Genomic DNA, 16,725 nt, shown 5'->3' with positions numbered 1-16,725 from the left:
GTTAGAGTCTTTTCTTATTGCATTAGTTATTTGTTTTCATTAAAATAAATTTCCTATAGGTCGCGTTCGAACGCGGAAGGGGTCGCGTTCGAACGCGGAAGGGGTCGCGTTCAAACGCCTTTGCGAACGCTTGCATCAGGTTCGCAAAAACAGAGAATGCGAAATGCGCGTTCGAACGTCTACATCAGGTTCGTATCGATAGAGAACGTCTTTTGTGCGTTCGAACGTGATTGGGTGCGTTCAAACACGATTGGCGGGAGTCCACTAGAATTAGGGTTAATTATTGTTAATTTGGCTTGTTGGCTAGCCTCTATAAAAGTGTGGATGGCAGCCAAAATTATAATGCTATTAAAATATTAGTTTTTTGCCTCTATCTTCTCTCTACCCTAATCTCCCTCCTTCCTCTTCACTAACATACCACCTCTACCGTTGGCAAGGTCTTACCTAAGTTCTAATCACTTTCGTCTGTCGAGTCCTCCCTCGTCTTTGGGATCTTGACCACTTCTTCCCCTTCGTCTTTTATCTCTTAAACAACATCACCTATCCACCCGAATCTCCATTATCATCCATGACCTTAACTTTCACTCCACCCATCACTACCACCATCATCCGCAATATATCGTGTTTTCGTCCCATTTGCAGTTCAAATTTGCGAAGTGCATAAATACGAAAAACGTAGATCGGGGAGTTACCGATCGATTCCACTTGGTTTCGTAATTTTTTGACTACGGGAGAATATTTGGTGAATATTTTTTCTCGGTTGCTCGGACTGCTACCTGCAATAAATTCAGATCTTGAAAGGGTCGTTTCGTAGCCTATCAATTGGTATCAGAGCCTATCAATTTGGTATCGTAGAACCCTATCATTTGGTATCAGAGCCTATCAATTTGGTACCGTAGAACCCTATCATATTGATTCATGAGCAGCCACAATTTTTTGGATTTGCGGATAGTGGAACACTTGGGATTGGAGTTGGAACCCTTAGTGGGCTTCAATGTTGCTATATGAGATGGCACGATGATAAGGATGGAGGGCATGTGTTGCAAGGTCTAGCTATACTCGTTGGCTCTTCGAGGAGCTGATTTGGTGTTGGGCGTGCAATGGCTTCGTGGACTTGGATCGATCACCTTCGATTTCGCTACCATGGCACTGAAGTCAAGCTACTTGGAGCACCCTAAAAAGTGGGTGAGGGCTCCTTGCGGTCCCTAGAAGGGCTGCCAAGGGCGGGATGCCGAGGATACCTTATGCACTTAACCGTGGGAGCCAAAATGATGATGTCACGATCCAAAATTTAGAATCATGACCGGCCTTGTACCTTAATGCATGTGAGATACATAAAGTGTGAGAACTGAAAGATAATAAAGGAGTTGAGAGAGGACGGTGCATGTGTGTTGCACGAGCAACCCCCTCCCCTTTCTCTCTCCAGCACGCAACGAGGCGCAGCGGAGATCTCGCCGAATCTGAATCAAATTAGATTTGGATTTTTTTTAATCTATAAATTAAACCCTAATTTTCTCTCTCCTCAACCGCCCCCAGCCTTTTCCCTTTTCTTTTCCTTCGTTTTCTTTTTTCTCACGGTCAGAGTCATGCCGTGGAATTGGCTTGCCGAAGTGCCACCGGAAGCTATCGAGATCACCACGTGACTCCTTGGTGGTGATTTTTAGCACGTGAGCGAGAGATTTGAGATTTCGGTTGTCTTGCCTAGACTCAGGTGAGTGGGTTTACTCACATATTTATTTTTATTATACTTCGTACCTTTGTCAAACTATGTAATTTACTGTGTGCAAATTCATTTATTTTATCCTTACGTGCAAATTTAAGTGTTACATTTTTTGTGTGCATTTAATCATTACACTCAGTGCATCGCCATACATTGTGCAAATATTAAATTTTAGTGAAAAGAAACATGAGACTAGTATTGGTACGACTTAGAGAACAATTTCGGTATAAATCGTTTGCGGTTTTCCGTGGTGACTCAAGTCTATTTGGAAGTCAATGGGAAAGTCCTAAATCGATCACCTGCGGCGACTTTGTTAGTTGACTCCGGCGGGGTTAGAGCAACTCCAATGGAGCCCAGTTGAGCTCCAATCGGGCTGTAAAGCTAGCTTCAAATTTGGAGCTAATAATAGTGGGGCTTCAAATTTGGAGCTAGAGCCCTACCATGAAAATGGAGCTCGACTCCATTTGTCATTTCAACCTTTTGAAAATACCAAAATTGCCCAATAATTATTACATTCAATAATTTTAATTCTATTTGTATCCTTTATTAAATAATTTAGTTAGTTAAATTGAGTATATAATTAGTTTTACTAATCGGTTTTTAACAAAAATAATACCATTGGAAAGTTCTCATTGAGACCTTTAAAATGAGTCTAATATTAAATTATTTTTTGAGTTAATTTAAATTTTAAATTTTTTATTATTTATAAAAATGAGTCTAATAAATTGTCCTAAAATATAATTACTCAAAATTATTCCCAATGTAAATATTAAATATTAAAATTGAAGATTCGGATGAACATGCTTTCTTTCAAAGAAAAAGATAGGAAATTTGTAGAAAAAATAATATTCATTTTCAAGTCAGAGATTCATCGCAAGATGGTGGATACAGTCAAGAAAGAAAAGGTGGCTACTGAACCGAAACCGGAACCGGTGTCTACGGAGATAACTTACCAGAATATTAAACATCTATTGTTTTTATTATGTTTGATTAATTTCTGCTTATTTTATGTAATATATTTTGATATTTTTAGTTAATGACGTGATGCTTATTTCGATGTTTATTTCGTGCAATCTAATTTCGATGCGTTTAATTAAAAAATTAGTAATTTAAAATTACTTCTGAAACTATTGAATATTAGTCTTATTTTAAAGATCTCGATGAGAGTTTTCTTACTATATATTTTTTATTAAGATGACCTATTAAGTAATTTAAAATAGCTAATATAATGATATATATTATATTATTATTTAATATATATAGAGCCCGGTGCGTTGGAGTGCACCAAAGGCTCTATTTTTATACGGAGCCCAAAGGCTCCAAATATGGAGCCACGGTTGGAGATGCTCTTAGGGAAGAGTCTTAGGATGAATAAGAAATTTTCTATGTGACTCTAACTTCTCTCAACGGTTAGTGAAAAAGACAGGGTGTGTTGATCACATAGTGATACCATCTGATGATCCTAATCGGATCAGTTATGAGGAAAATGCTCGAGCGTCATCTCGAGGTGACTTCTAGTTGATGCGGATCCACATGGTATAGACCCATTGAGACAAATAACAGTATAAATATTAGAAAGATGTTAATATGTTGAAACTGTGCAAGGCTACAAGTTATGACTCTCTATTGTTATTATTGTCATTATTTAAGAGCATGCCTATTGCAAATTGTTATGTATATCGTTGATCTTAGGTTATTCAACACTATACAATTTTAGAATTTATTTGGATTTCGAGTGGATTCCATTCACTGAGTTATAGTGGTTGGCTCATGGAATTTTTTTTTTTCTTATTATCTCAGGTAATAGTCAGTGTGACGACTAAGCGAGATGCACCCGGATCCCACCTCCACTTAGGACCCACCTATTTACCTTTTCACTCTTTTGGATTTTATGCTTTAGATTAAATGTTAATTTTATTTCGTTTAGAGACTCAAAAATAATAACATTGTTTTATGTTTATTGCAATTAGTTTAAATTTAATAAAATAGATCTTCGTTTATTTATTCTTGCCATTGTACACTTAGGAAGTATTAGTAAGGCTTCGTGTATCTCAAGCATATTGAGGTGACTCAAAAACAATAACATTGTTTTACCTTTTCACTATTTTGGATTTTATACTTTAGATTAAATGTTATTTTATTTCGTTTAGAGACTCAAAAACAATAACATTGTTTTATGTTTATTGCAATTAGTTTAAATTTAATAAAACAAATCTTCGTTTATTTATTCTTGCCATTGTACACTTAGGAAGTATTAGTAAGGCTTAGAGTATCTCAAGCATATTGAGGTGTATGGCCGATCATGATTCCTATCTCGGGTCGTGACAATATTTGTATCAGAGCCTAAATTTTAGTCATCCTAAATCACCCTTAGAGTTGTGTGGAGGTCCAGTGGCATAAGCTCAGGTTTGTTACCAAATTTTTGTTATATTCAGTAAAATTATTCTTATCTCATTTATAAATCTTGAAGGGGCAATATGTATACGAGTTGTCGTTGACGAGGAGCTGCGGCCTAGAGTTTATCTCCTAATAGGAGTAGGGAGCAAGAGCCGGCTCTTGCACCAACTGCTTTCCTTAATTTGGGATCGAAAACTGCTCCTACCTAAACTCCTACTCCTACCCAAGCTCCTACTCCTATCCAGACTCCTACCCCTGCCTATATTCCCACTTATGCCCTAGTTCCTGCTACTCATACAGTGATATCAGTGCTACAAACCCTTTTTCAGGCCATTGGAGGACAGTCATCGCAGACTCCGGTTACATCAGAGTCAAGACCCCTTAGTCTAGATAAGGGTAATAGTGTTTGAGAAATTTTTGAAGGCATCTCCTGCCTTTAGAGGGACTACTGATTCGATCGAAGTAGAGGCATGGCTGTTGTGGATTGAGAAGATATTGCGAGTATTGGATTGTTCAGAGGATTAAAGGGTTGCTTTGACGACCTATATGTTTGAGGATCGGGCAGTGCATTGGTGGCAGATGATTGAGCGCCAATTCATTGGACGGGAGAAGGAGCTGACTTGGTGAAACTTTAAGAGGATTTTCTTTGAGAAGTACTATCCTCGGGCCTTAAAGAAGAAGAAACATGATGAGTTCTTTGAGCTGAGACAGGGAGGCATATTTGTGGTGGACTTTGAGGCGAGGTTCACCGAGTTGTTGCGATTTGTTCCACATATAGCAGCGAGCAAGGATAAGAAAGTTAGCTTCTTCGAGAGTAAGTTGCGTCCAGCCATCAGAGATAGGATATCACTTTTCTAGTGCCAGACACTTTCAGAAATGGTGTCTAAGGCACTCCTTGCTGAGAGAAACATTGGGGAGCTTCGCCAAGAACGAGAACAGCAGCATCCACAGAAGAAGCAGAGGAGATACCAGGAGCAAAACAGAGGAGGTGGTTAGTCGTCTGAACAGCCTTTGAGGGCCGGGAGCGGACCAAACCCTTCTGGGGGAGGTCCCAAACAGGGTCAGCTAAAAAATTGTACGAGGTGTGGACGCTCCCATTCGTCTAGTGTTGGGTGCAATGGAGTACCACGAAGCTGCTACAACTGTGGAAGACCCAGCCACTTGGCGGGAGACTGTAGAGCACCTCGTGGGGGATGACATCCAACCTCTCAGCAGGATCAATAGCATTGACCATCCCTGTTTGGAACAGCGAACAATAGACCTCCAGCAAGTAACGGGAATCTAGGAACGAGGCTAGAGAATAAAGGAAGAATTTATACTTTGACGCATGAAGAGGCTGAGCACTCACCATCCGTGGTGCAAGGTACATTATCTATTTCTTCTATACCAGCTAAAGTCCTTATAGACTCTGGAGCCTCACACTCTTTTGGTTCACTTGATTTTTTATCCTTATTATCTATTGCACCTGAGACTATGGAATCATATTTAGTAGTGACTACACCCATAGGGAGGACTATATTTTTAAATATTATTTGCACATCTTGTTTAGTAGAGATAGATGATCAAAAATTCCCAGTAGATTTTATTTGTCTAGACATGCATGATTTTGACGTTATACTGGGTATGGATTGGCTATCCGCACATCATGCTATAGTAGATTGTAGAATGAAAAATGTAATATTTTCTATTTCGGAGAAGCCAGAATTTTTCTTTTAGGGTGAGCGAAAGATTCCTACGACCAATATTATCTCAACACTTTGAGCAAACCGATTAATAAAGAAAGGATGCCCAGTCTTTTTGGCATCTGTAGTGGGCGTGGAGCGTGCAGAGCAGGAGATTCATGAACTTCAAGTAGTAAATGAATTTTTAGATGTTTTTCCTGAAGATCTACCTGGTCTTCCACCTGATAGAGAGATAGACTTTACCATAGACTTCACCATAGACCTGCTCCTTGGCACTGAACTAATATCGAAGGCACCCTACAGGATGGCACCAGCAGAACTTAGAGAGATGCAGACCCAACTTCAAGGGTTGCTGGATTTGAGTTTTATTCATCCGAGTGTATTACCTTGGGGAACACCAGTTTTATTTGTAAAGAAGAAAGATGGATCGATGCGTCTTTGCATTGATTATCGGGAGTTAAATAAAGTCACAGTGAAGAACAGGTATCCCCTGCCTAGATTCCCAACAATAAGAAATTTCGTCTTCGAAATTAAAATTTACGAGTAAAATTCGTAGTCCGAACATTTTGCCTTTAAAATGCTTAAATGTCTCTACCTTATAAATACTACTAAGTCTATGAAATTTTGGCAGGTAAGGACAATATAAAAGCATACCTTGCACCAAAGAAGGCGATTTTTTGGCCCCCTCTTGAGTCAAAGCGTAGACTCTCCCCTTGCTCTTGGGTCTTGACCCTTAAGCTCCAACCTACTTTGGTGGCTTTTGAATCGATGCTCCAATTTGAGTTGGCTGATGCTCTGTACCTTGCTGATGTAATGTCGGGTGCCACCCTCCATGTGGTGCACGACAATCTTTTGAAATATATCCAGGTTTTCCACAGTTATAACAATTTTGAGGGCGGCCAGTGCACCCGACCTTTAGTGAATGAGGTTGTCCACACCTCGAGCAGATCTTATGTTGGTTCAGAATATAGCTATCCTTAGAAGAGTTCTTGGTTATCCTGGCCTTGGTAGTATTTTCTTTTCTTATCTTGATAATGCTGCTCGCGCTTTAGGCGAAGTTCTATGTTTCTCTCAGCAAGGAGCGCTTATGAAACCATGTCAAGAAGCGTCTTGCACTGAAAAAGTGAGATCCTATTTTTGATGGCTAGCCGTAACTTCCCTTCAAAGAAGTTGACTTTTACCTCCTCACTTGTTGCTAGGTGTGGAACAAACTGCAGCAATTCAGTGAACTTTGCCTCAAAGTCCACCATAGACATGCCTCCCTGTCTCATCTTGAAGAACCCATTATGTTTCTTCTTCTTTAGGGCATGGGGATAGTATTTCTCGAAGATCTTAAAATTATCCCAAGTCAGCTCCTCCCGACTAATATACTGGCGCTCGATCATCTGCTATCAATGCTCTGCCCGATCCTCAAACATGTAGGTTGTCAAAGCAACCCTTGGTCCTCCATGCAATCCAATACTTGTAGTATTTTCTCGATGCGAAGCAGCCATGCTTTTGCTTTGATCAGATCAGTAGTCCCCCGAATGGCAAGTGGAGATGCCTTTAGAAATTTCTCGAACACTGTACCCTTATCTAGACTAAGGGGTCTTGACTTTGATGTAGCTGAAGTCTACAATGACTATTCTCCGATGGCCTGAAGAAGAGTTTGGAGCACTGAAACCACAGTATCAGGAGTAGTAACCGGGGTAGAAGTAGGAATGTGGGTAAGAGTAGGAATCTGGGTAGAAGTAGGAATCTAAGCAGGAGCAGGAATCTAGGTAGTAGTAGGAATCTGGGCAGGAGCAGTTTCTAGTCTCGACCTAGGAATAGCAGTCGGTGCAAGAGCTGGCACTTGAGCAGGAGTCGGCTCTTGCTCTCTGCTCCTATCAGGAGATGAACTCTAGGCCGTAGCGCCTCGTTGTCGACGACGTGCATACATATTGCCCCTTCAAGATTTATAGTAGAGATAAGAATAATTTCATTGAATATAACAAAATAATTTCGCAACGAACCTAAGCTTGTGCAACTGAACCTCCACATGACTCTAAGGATGATTAGGATGACTAATTTTTAAGCTTTGATACCAACATTGTCACGACCCAAAATTTGGAATCATGACCGGCCATGTACCTCAATGCATTTGAGATACATAAAGCCTTAACTAATATTTTTCTCAATCCCAAAATAACAAGAATTTAATTTTGAACAGCTAACTCCAATAAATAAAATCTAATAATAAAGAAACACCAATGTTATCAATAATGTGTTACTAATCAAACTAAAATAACAGATGGTTTAGAATAAAATGTCTAATACAACCGATGGGCAAAATAGTAAAATCTTATGTGGAGGTGGGGTCCCGGTGCATCTCGCTCAGTCGCTCACGTGGATCAGCATCTAAAATATTAGAAACGAAATCCATGAGCTAACAACTATAGCTCAGTGAGTGAAATCCATTCAAAAGCCAAATAAATCCGACTCCATAACATAACTTTAAATAATTACAAATCCAATAATAAAAAAAATGAGAATCTTACTAAGCTTGCTTATGATAACAATAATAATAACAATATGAGTAATAACAAAGTAATTCATATCTCATAATATGGTTTGTGTTCATATGTTAATATTAATAATAGTGTCATATATCTCAACTTAGGATTGTGCCTGAGGATCCATATCAACTACAAGTCACTTCGATATGCACTTGAGTCTTTTCCTTATAGTTAATCCAGTTAGGGTCACCCAGAGGTGTCACTATGTGGTAAACTCAACCAGTCTTTTCTATTAACTATAGAGAAAGATTAGAGTCACCACAGGGAGATTTTTAATCTAGCCCGGTACTGTTCTCTGGACTTCAAGGTAGTTTTGAGTCACCACAAGGAGATGCATGAAGAATATCTAGCCTGTGTCTGTTCTCAAAGTCCTACCACGTATCAATTGTATTTCTGCACTAATATTATCGATCATATAAATGACTATATGCACTAAGTATAACAATGTAGTAGGTTTTATATTTTGCACACATAATATAATAATGCACAAAATATAATAATGTATTTGCATACCAAATTATACGTGATCTGATAAAAAGCACAAAATACAAGACGAATAAATAAAATAAATACGTAAGAGAACCCACTCACCTGTATCTAGGTGAAACAACTGAAATCTCTAATCTATGGGTTAAGAAAAATCATCACATTCAATTTAACTAATATTATGATTTTTGAAATTAAAAAATTAATTAAATTATTTAAATAGGCTTGCTTAAACCCGAATGGTTGTGGCTGGCCCGCAGCCTACCAAATCCATTAAATGGATTGGCCACTAATTTAAATAGATTGGGTCGGATCTTTTAGTTCCGAGACCAAACCCGAACCTAATTAACATAAATGGGTTGGCTCAGGTCGAGCTCGAGCCTGCCCCTTGCTTCCTTGATGGTACTCGACGGCTCCTCACCACCACAACCACATGCTCAAAAAGGGAGGTCGTATTAATTGTCGAAGGTCGGAGTCAACTTCATTGCTGACGATGATCCGAGCCACGAGGGCTCCAAAGGAAGTACCCACTGCACAAGGCCAACGACGGAAAGCTTCCGGGACAAGAGCGGTATAAGCTCGAAGTCGTCGGTCGGTGAGCTTCGTCGACCTGCAAACGCCCAATAATTAGGTAATTCTCTTCTAGCCTATTTAATTTTTAATTAACCTTGAGAGGTGAGGGAGCACTCACAGACGAGTCGGGTTGCGATCTCTGATTGCTTTGACGATGCTTCGGCGCGTCGATCTGAGGACGCGACTCCGAAGATAAATAGAAAAAGAAGAATATGATGAGAGAACGAGGAAGAGGAGGGGGTTTGAACGTGAGTTCTCCCCAATTTAGAGTTAAGGTTTGTTTTTATAGGATAAATCCCAATTTCAATTAGGATTAGGCCGAAGATTTTGCGGCCTCGTCTTCCTCGTCGTAACACGGGTGAGAGGAGAAGGGATCACACGTGCAGTGCACGTGAGCCCTTCCTTTTTTTTCTTTTTTTCTGGTTCTCACAGATGACATTCTACCTCCTTACTGGCTGACTTGAAGGCTATTTTGCAAGAGTTTGAGGATGTGTTTGATTCGCCCTATGCCTCCTAGGACATAAGATTATCGAATTGAAATCATGCCGGGGGCAGGTTTAGTGAATGCTGGGGGCGGGTTCGGTGAAATTATTCTTTTATCCAAAAAGAGGTCATAACCAAGGTAATCTAAGAGATATTGTCCACTGGAGTGATAAGACCAAATTAGGGCACCTATTTTGCATCGGTCTTGCTCGTGAGAAAGAAGGATAGTGTGGTGATTTTGTGTGGACTATTGGGTGCTAAACGCTAACATCATCAAAGATCGATACCCAATACTGGTTATTGAAGAGTTGCTGGACGAATTAGCGGGTGCACGCTACTTCTCGTAGATGGACTTAAGGGCAGGGTACTATTGAATAAGAGTGGAATCGTCCGATGTGCACAAAAGCTCACATGAAAATGTTGCTAGCTCTGTCTTCCTACTTACTGTACGTTGAATGGTAATACAATATGGTACACCACTCGGCCATTGGCATGACCGCGCTTGAGGCTGTCTATGGCTGATCGCCACCCACGTTGCGCACCTGCCTTACCTTGGCTCGAGACGAGACAAAGTGCTATGAAGACTTAAGGTCATCTAGCTGCTGCTCAAAATTGAATGAAACAAGTCTATGATTAAAAGCACCAAGAGGTCTTTTGTGGGAATTAGGTATATGTGAAGCTTCAATCTTATTCGCGATTAGATCCATTTTCAATTTGAAATTGGCCCCCAAATTTTTTGGACCATACTAGGTGACCCATGGCTTATCTATTGGACCTACCCAAGGAGGCTCGAATTCCCCTGGTCTTTCATGTCTTTTGAGTCTTAAGACTCGGATCCCTCCTACTAAGCCAACATGGGCTGACACCTGAGCCAGGAGCTGAGCCAGATGAACCTATTCCAGCCCAGATTCTAGCAAGGAGGCGTACTCGAGTCTAAGGCAGATTGGTGACGAAAGTATTGGTGGATTGGTGTGGGTGCATCGTTGACGAGGCGACTTGGATGCAATCCGACTTCATGGACAACTATCCAGACTTGGCCACCTAGAGGCCCAAATGAATGGAAGTGTGGAGTGATACAAACTCGATCGAATTGAATCCATTCGTAGCACATTGGACTTGTTGGATCAAGCCTAGTTATCAAGTTTAATCATTTACATTTTTTTTAGCACTTGCAATTTTAGTTGACTCATAAACTTAAGTACTTGCTAATTATAGACTCAACTTGTTAATTCATTAATTAAGTCTAGTTAAGTTAATTAATTGTTTTAGTCGAGTTAGGACATGTATCATGAGTCCGAGAATCACTTGGACAAGCCAAATCACTTTAGTTGATTGAGTTTGAATCTAAGTTAGTCTAGGATTAGGCTTTATATATATGTAGAGCGCAACCCTTGTGTTCACTAAGTAATAATTATTTGGCTTAGCCCTTGTTGCCCCTTATCTCTCTCTTCTCTTGGCCGCAAGCCTCACCTCCTCCTTTATTCACCAATCGACGCTATCTTTTCCGTTGGCAAGGTTTTGTCCAACCCCTAATCACCCTTCTCTCTCAATCTCTCATTCAATCTCTATTCTCTAATTACCATATAAGAGAACTTTAATTTCTGCACTAATTCAGCCAATAAGGGCAACAAGAGTGCAAATCATACCAAGCCGATTCAACCATGATAACTTGGGTTGTATAAATACTAATCAACACTAACAAAGTTAGTAGATACCTTTCTCATGACCAAGGAGGTCATGGGTTCGACTATAACCCTAAACAATATTGTGGAGAAATTGTTTGGTAGTTTGATGATTTGCTCGATTCGGTTGATGTTCGGCAGTGTGGTTAGCTTGGAGATATAGCTCAGCAGCGCAACGGTTTAGAGTAGGTCTCGATGGTATTTGGTTCGAAGTAATTGTTCGGCGACGCATATGGTTTGGAGTCTAGACTAAGCAACTAAAAGCTCGGTGGGGCCTAAGTATCTCTGTATTTAGAGAGGGTTGGCCTTTTGTCTAGCCCATATCTAGCCTTTGGGTTCATGAATGATTTAAAAAAAACTTAGGTTGTATAAATCCGAAGGCTCTTTTTCTACCCATTTCACGAAATGTGAAATAAGCATATTAAACAAGTGAAAGGGGCATGGAGAGAACCTGCCTCTTTGCATCTTGCAACGGTGTCAGTTTCCAATTCCCGCAGCCTTCTGAAACCTCTTCCTCTCCTATCTGATGGATCACAATGATGTTGATGACGGGTGATACTCCATTAATAGAAGTTGTACTTGAAAGTTGACGCTCAGAAATTCTGTCAGTGCCACCTTTGTCATAGCAAACAAACTCTTGCAGCTTGACCTGTCTATTTTGTCTTCCATTTTCTCCCAGTTCCGTGATGTTTACATATGATGAAAACAATACTTATTCACTGCTAATATCTGCTTATTATGTGGATTCTTATCTGGACTCTGGAGTTGTTTCCCTTTACTTTGTTTCCTTCTCATAATCCCCTATAAAATGTTATGCTTTTTCATTTGCTTGCTTTCATCATTATTTGATGATTCCAATCAACTCCCTTTTGACGTTGTTGGACCCAGTTGAAAGAGAACATAAAGTGCGACAACAATTGAAGAACATCAGTTGTCACTTGAGGGATATGAATGCCTATTAAAAGAAAAATTATAAGTTGTTATGTATTGTTGTTGAGTTGCTATTGTTGGTTTTCGTATATTATATTAGCTTGTAACTTGTTCTGTTCGTTCTTATGCTTCAACTGCTTTCTAATGGATAAAACTTCTTGTAGGATACAGAAAATTCCGCCACTGCTGGAATTGCTGCAGCCAAAGCTTGTTCTGGTAATAGATACTGGTCTCTTGCCCAGATGAAAGTTGGTTTTCTCTTTGTTGAATTTGTCCATTAGTATGTTTTCTGCTGTGTAATTTTGTAGTTCCCTGAAATTTTGAAGTCTCGATGTCCTGCAAAGGATGTTGATTCATGCTCATTCTTATATTACTCGGAAAATAAGACGATCCATGTACCAAGTTTAAGGAAAGACACTGATGCCCAATTAGCAACACAACTGGCAGTTCAGCTGCAGCCTAGAAGATTGTTGGAGAAGAAAATTGCAATCGCGAGAATGGAAGGGAAACTTCTGCTGAGTAATGGGAAATATCATTTGGTTGGCCTGAGAAAGCCTCTGAACCTCTTAAATAAGCAGTTGCTGCACTTGGGTCCTCTGGATCCTGCACGTCTATTGGTGGCTTTGCGTGAGAGAGAAATCATTGGATCGATTCATGGGGACAACAATGCTACAGATGGTGATTACCTCATTCGTGTTATTAGGCCAGGACAGGCTCTAGTTAAAACAAACTCTACTCGGACTGTAATATCTTGTGAAGATGAAAAGATGGGGCGCCTAATTTATGAAGTCCTTAGCAATGTTTGTGATAGAATATAACTAGGTTTAATTATGCAAGAGCTGTGTCTACTGTATGGAGAATTATGGCCTACCCAACTATCCTGATGTAAGTCTTTTCATTTGAAAGATCTCAATATTGGATCTACTGCTCTGTATATATTTACAAACATCTAAAATCTACCACTTCTATGTTGCTGCAAACATCAGAATATAGCTCAGATGGTTTAAAGAGGTTTATATTGTATATAGCACTGTTCACTTGTGGAACAAGGGTGGAATAGGTATAATCATTCTAATTTTTAATACTAGAAGAAGAGAGCTAATACTAGCATAAGTTATTCTAAATTTTAGTTCAATATTAGGAGCAATATAATTATTAATGTGATATAAAGTTGATATTAAAGTACTATAATAAAATTGTATTAGAAATTGGGTTTGATTTGCAATATAAAATCTTTTAGTTTTCTAATCGGTAGAAATATGCTCTCATTATTAAATTACAATTTTAGTTTTTCTTTACTGATTTAGCCTTAATAAATCTTAAAAAGATTGTCGTGTCTAAAAAGATTGTTACGAATTATCTATGTAATATATACCTATTGCCTATGAAAATATATACTCTGATTTTTAATAATATATGTATCGAGATTCGAAAAAAAATTACGTATCATATATGTAATTTATACGTATTGTTTATATAAAAGATATGCTCTAATTTAATTAAAATGTTATGTATCACTTATGTAATTTATACGTATCGTCTATGCAAAGTGTACGTTGTAATTTTAATGATGTGCGCATTGAGATTTTAAAAAATGTCACGCATCATCTATATAATTTATGTGCAACGCTTATGAAAAAGATATGCTCTAATTTTTAATAATGTGTGCATCGAGATTAAACAGTTGGGTTGGGTTAGAGAAATAATAAATTAGTTTAGTAAAAAAGGCTTGAATTTGCAATTCAATAATAAAGGGCTTATTTTTGCCAATTGAAGAACTGAAGGGCTTTTTATTACAAATCGCCCAGAAATTGGTGATGTTTTAAACTAAATGATGAAAATACCGTTGAGTATATGTTAAAGTAGTAGTAAATAATAATTTTTTTGAAATAATATTATTTTTTTATTATAAATATGGACATAAAATGCTTCGTATTTTTGTATTAAGAATAAATGCGGACTAACAAGTGCTTGGCAATGCATAATAATGCATTAGTTACACAATGACAATGCAGTGCGTGACAATGTGTGTCAATGCACTATAGTACGTGATAGTGCAACATGGTAATGTGTTGTAGTGTATCAATAGTGGGTGGCAATGTGCATAGTAGTGGGTGGTAATGTGAGTAGTGCATAATAGTGTGAGTAGTGCATGTCAGTATGCATAGCAGTGTATGACAATACATTGGCTATATAGTGGCAATATAGTGTATTACAATACGTAGTAATGCGCTGTAGTGCGTGACAATACAATAGCTATGCAATGTGTGGTAATGTGTGATAGTGTGTTGCAATGCATGGCAATGCATGACAGTGTATTATAGTGCGTGGCGTGACAATGTAGTGCATGGCAATAAGTTGTAGTGCGTAACAATATAGTGACTATACAATGCATGACAATTAATTATAGTGCGTGAGTTAGCATTTGGTAGTAGTGATATTTATATGACATGACTGTTTTTTAAAAAGAAGAGAGGAGAGAGGAATCTCAATTGTAGCTAAAGTGATGTGTAATTAAATGGTGTCTAATTTAAGGACAATATAGTAATTGTGGGCTATTATAAAATTATTATTTAAATATTGTATGGAATAAAATTAGAGAGAATAATGAATTACTATACCAGAATAAGCTAAAATATTATTTAGTTACTATACTAGAATAATAAGGCTTATTCTATTATAAGCTTATTCTTATTCTGAAGTGAACTAGTAAGTGTTTCTGAGTTAGATTTCCGGAGCATTGGTAAATATGCAAGTGATCAAACTAAGAGTGTGATTACCTCGTTTAGTTTATTACCCTAGGAAAGTCTCTGGTTAAAACAAACTCTACTCGCACTGTAGATGAAACGATTGGGCACCTAATTTATGAAGTCCTTAGCAATGTTTGTGATATAAGTTGGTCTAATCCTACGAGAGCTGTGTATATACTGTGTGAAGTTATGATCAGCCCCACAATCTTGATGGCTTATTGTTTTTCGTTTTGGAAGATCTCAGTATTGGATCTATTGCTCTGCATATATTTAAGACATTTGAAATCTAACCTTCCGAGCTGCTGTAAACCGCTAGTGAGATATTGCTCAGATGGTTAAAGTAGTTTATGTTATATAAGTGTTCTCGAGTTCATATTCCACCATCAACGATTTAACTTGGGGGTGTAATTAATACGAGTTTGATCGAGGCAAGTTTTGTTCAAGCTTGGATTGAACAAATTGTCAAGTTGAACTCGTTAGATTCATTTTGAGCCTACTTCAAGATTGAGCATATTTTGAGCCACTTGATAAGCATATTCCAGCCTATTTCTAATAAAGCTTAATTCAAGTCTAACATCAAGTTTGACTTAAATCTAGCTTGAACTAAGTTTGGATTGAATCTTGGATTGTCTACTCTTAGCATAATTAATTCAAACATATAGCCAAATTGAAATTTATTTATATTTATACTATAATATTATATGTTACGAATTAGATCTGGACTGATCTGGACTTAAACAAATTATGAAAATTTATGTGGGGGTATAGCCTCATGAGTTAGGGTTCTAATGGCTCTAGTTTCACCTAAATCGGAGGTCGAGATAAAAAGATAAAAATAAAATAGTGGAGATAGGTCAGAATGATAATTTCCAACGTTGTGCCGATCGTTGAGGTGGCAGACGGCCAGGGGTAGTGGTGGGTGGCCGTATTATAGGGTGGCTATTGGAGGTAGGAGGTGACTAGGGTTTGGATGCTTGAAAGGGATCTATGGTTATGATATACTCCTATGAAAATAAAGACAATCTAACAGCTAAGGTAAAAAGATAAGGACGAAAATAATAACTAGCTAAACTGAGATTCATTCCATTCAATTCAAAATGATTATTATCAATACATGTCTCCTATTTATAAGAATAAATATTCTTAGTGGATCATGATTATCTGATTTATTTGAAATTCAAATAATAAGATAAAACTAATTAACTAACTAAATCAGCTTTTCTTATCTTTGTCAAATTAATACTTCTTTTGGCTACATATAGATTCTAAATATGGAGAAGTCATGAATATCAAAATTGTAAATCTGGAGGTTGGAAATCTTATCCAGCTAGTTTGATATTATTCCTACGAATATTTTCCCAAAACTGCACATAATTAGATTTAGCTAATTAAATAAAATCCCATCCTACTAAAATTTTAACTAAACTAAATAGTTAAATAAGATAATTAGACTCAATCCATTGAGCCCAATCTCCCCTTAATGTG

The 16,725-nt window shown here is 38.1% G+C and overlaps 1 protein-coding gene across 5 annotated transcripts in view; it reads left to right on the top strand.

Annotated features, from left to right (window-relative positions):
* Positions 1–13,470, top strand: part of LOC140792047 (uncharacterized) — a 31,267-nt gene extending 17,797 nt beyond the window's left edge. For all 5 annotated transcript variants that reach the window (XM_073142849.1, XM_073142848.1, XM_073142847.1 and 2 more), the window contains 2 exons: positions 12,655–12,706; positions 12,799–13,470. In XM_073142849.1, the coding sequence (XP_072998950.1) occupies positions 12,655–12,706; positions 12,799–13,308 (562 nt within the window). In that variant the 3' untranslated portion in view covers positions 13,309–13,470. The remainder of the gene's footprint in view (positions 1–12,654; positions 12,707–12,798) is intronic.
* Positions 13,471–16,725: the final 3,255 nt, after the last annotated feature.

The sequence above is a fragment of the Typha latifolia genome, chromosome 7 (genome assembly GCF_019914945.1).
Source record: "Typha latifolia isolate L0001 chromosome 7, TyphaL0001v2, whole genome shotgun sequence".
In the NCBI taxonomy this organism is placed as follows: Eukaryota; Viridiplantae; Streptophyta; class Magnoliopsida; order Poales; family Typhaceae; genus Typha; species Typha latifolia.
Note: the sequence above shows the minus strand (reverse complement) of the source record. Positions and strands in the feature narration are given on the sequence as shown.